At 48.4% G+C, this 2,158-nt stretch overlaps 1 protein-coding gene across 1 annotated transcript in view; it reads left to right on the top strand.

The window, feature by feature from the left end:
* Window positions 1-2,158, top strand: part of NUP214 (nucleoporin 214kDa) — a 68,540-nt gene that overhangs the window by 66,094 nt on the left and 288 nt on the right. The window contains exon 31 of the mRNA XM_015567742.1: window positions 1,675-2,023. Within this exon, the coding sequence (XP_015423228.1) occupies window positions 1,675-2,023 (349 nt within the window). The remainder of the gene's footprint in view (window positions 1-1,674; window positions 2,024-2,158) is intronic.

Here is a 2,158-nt window from a genome sequence, read left to right as displayed (position 1 = left end):
TTGATTTTTCCTCATAATTCAGTGGTTGACGAAGCAGGTCTGTGTCCTCGAGTCCCCTGTGGTCTGGTTGCTGCTCTTCCCCAAGCAGAGCCTCCAGCCCCTGCTCCTCTGCCCTCTGCTGCGGCCTGTGGCGTGGTGCTGGGTCTGGGGTCTGATGAGATTCAGGTTGGATTCTTTTCTTTTCGCATTTGAGGCTGGATCTTGATCACTAACTCCCTACTTCATGATAGAAAGGAATTGTTCGTTTTTTAGACATGATAATGGTGTTATGGTCATGGTTTATGTTTTACGGATTTATGTAGGAAAATCAGTAGATGAAATGATATCGGGTTTTCTTCATACTAATGAAGGATGAGGGGAAGTAAAAGGAGGTATAGGGAAAACTCAAGTGGCTCTGAGTTCATTGTTGAAGCTGTGTGATGGGTATATGGGGGGTTCAGTATACTCTTCTGTCTGATTTTTGTATGTGTTTGAGAGTTTCCACAATTTAAAGTTTTAAAAGCAATTATTTTTAGCAATTAAAATCCATTGGATTCTCTCTAACCCAATTATGAGGATGTAATAACTGTCCATTCACTCGAAATGCCAAGGGAATGAATGAGCTAGGAAGAGAAGTTTATTGCCCTTATTTCGTAAGGGGGACTTGTGCCCCATCCACCCTGCTTGGGAGGGGCCCCTGCAAGGTTCTGAGACAAGCAACCTAGTTCTAAAAGCCCATCGTATTCTACATTATCAGCCAAGGGGGTCATCTCACACCTAGCTCTAATATTAATGGTCCCTCAGATCTGGCACTGGTCCTTCTAGAACCAATTTCCAGACAGAAATGAAGTGCGGTGCCTGACACAGCTTTGAGTCAGCGCACCCTAAGTTAGTGTCCTCGCGTGCAGGATCTGCGCACTTGGACAGAATTCAGCTGTGGTCGTCATTTCAACAATGGAGCTAATTTAAGCCTGTCCCTGCAGCACTGGGAAAGTCATTATGAAATACAAGTGCTCAAACTGAGAGAAAAGACAGCGTAGTCACTGAGCAGCAGTTGCTGATGAGTTCAGCCAAACATGAGAGGAATCGAAATAAGGTGCCCAGGCTAGCTTAGACACGTTTCCACACCTTTTCACGTGGGGGAACTCTTGCGGGGGGGAGGGGGTTCCTGCCTCTGGCATCGTGTCAGCAGAGACCGCAGGCAGCAGGGCAGAGACCTTTAAAGTTCCCACCCAGCCTGGCTCAGTGGGTGAGTGTCGACCTATGAACCAAGAGGTTATGATTTGATTCCCGGTCAGGGCACAGGCCCAGGTTGTGAGCTCCATCCCCAGTGCGGGGCCTGCAGGAGGCAGCCAATCAGTGATTCTCTCGGATCATTGATGTTTTTGTCTCTCTCTCCCTCCTCCTTCCTCTCTCTGAAATCAACCAGTAAATATATAGAGAAAAATTAAAGTTCCCACCCACCATCAGTCATGTTTTCAGGGGCCCGCGAGAGTGGGCTAGCTGAGCACTGTGATGTGCAGGAAGGCCCTGTGCCAGAGCCCAGCTTCTCTGTGGTGTGAGAGCGTCCGCACCAGAACTAATCAGACCTCTGCTGCTTTTCCGTTCATGCCGGCTGTGAGCGCCTCCTGTCCGCGGATGTGGCCTGCCGCGGTGACCTCTCACCCTGCCTGCTTCCTGCCCGTTATTTTTCAGCAGCCGCCGTCCTCCAGTGGCAGCGTGTTCGGGTCTGGCAGCGCTGGAAGAGGGGGAGGTTTCTTCAGTGGCCTTGGAGGGAAACCCAGCCAGGACGCAGCCAACAAAAACCCATTCAGCTCGGCCAGCGGGGGCTTCGGATCCACAGCCGCCCCAAGTAAGTGGAGAAAGTTCTCCCAACCCCGCCACCCCAAATGCCAGTGCCATCCTCGTGGTGTTACCAATGTTTCGCTGACAAGTATAGGACAGAAAGGTCTAGAAGGGCCTTTTAAAATACCTTACCCCCATGGCTTCTTGGCCTTTGACCTAAGATCAAGTGTAAAATATCTCCCCCAAGGCAGTGTGATCTGTTGGATATTGGGTTTTATTTTTGTAATATTAAGGTTTTCTTCCTTGAATGTTTATGTGAGTTTTTGTAATTGTTATGTATAATTCTGTTTAATAGTTTAAGGTCTAAGAAATTACATATACTGAAGTTGTTTCA

Source organism: Myotis davidii, unplaced genomic scaffold (genome assembly GCF_000327345.1).
Source record: "Myotis davidii unplaced genomic scaffold, ASM32734v1 scaffold651, whole genome shotgun sequence".
Lineage (NCBI taxonomy): Eukaryota > Metazoa > Chordata > Mammalia > Chiroptera > Vespertilionidae > Myotis > Myotis davidii.
Note: the sequence above shows the minus strand (reverse complement) of the source record. Positions and strands in the feature narration are given on the sequence as shown.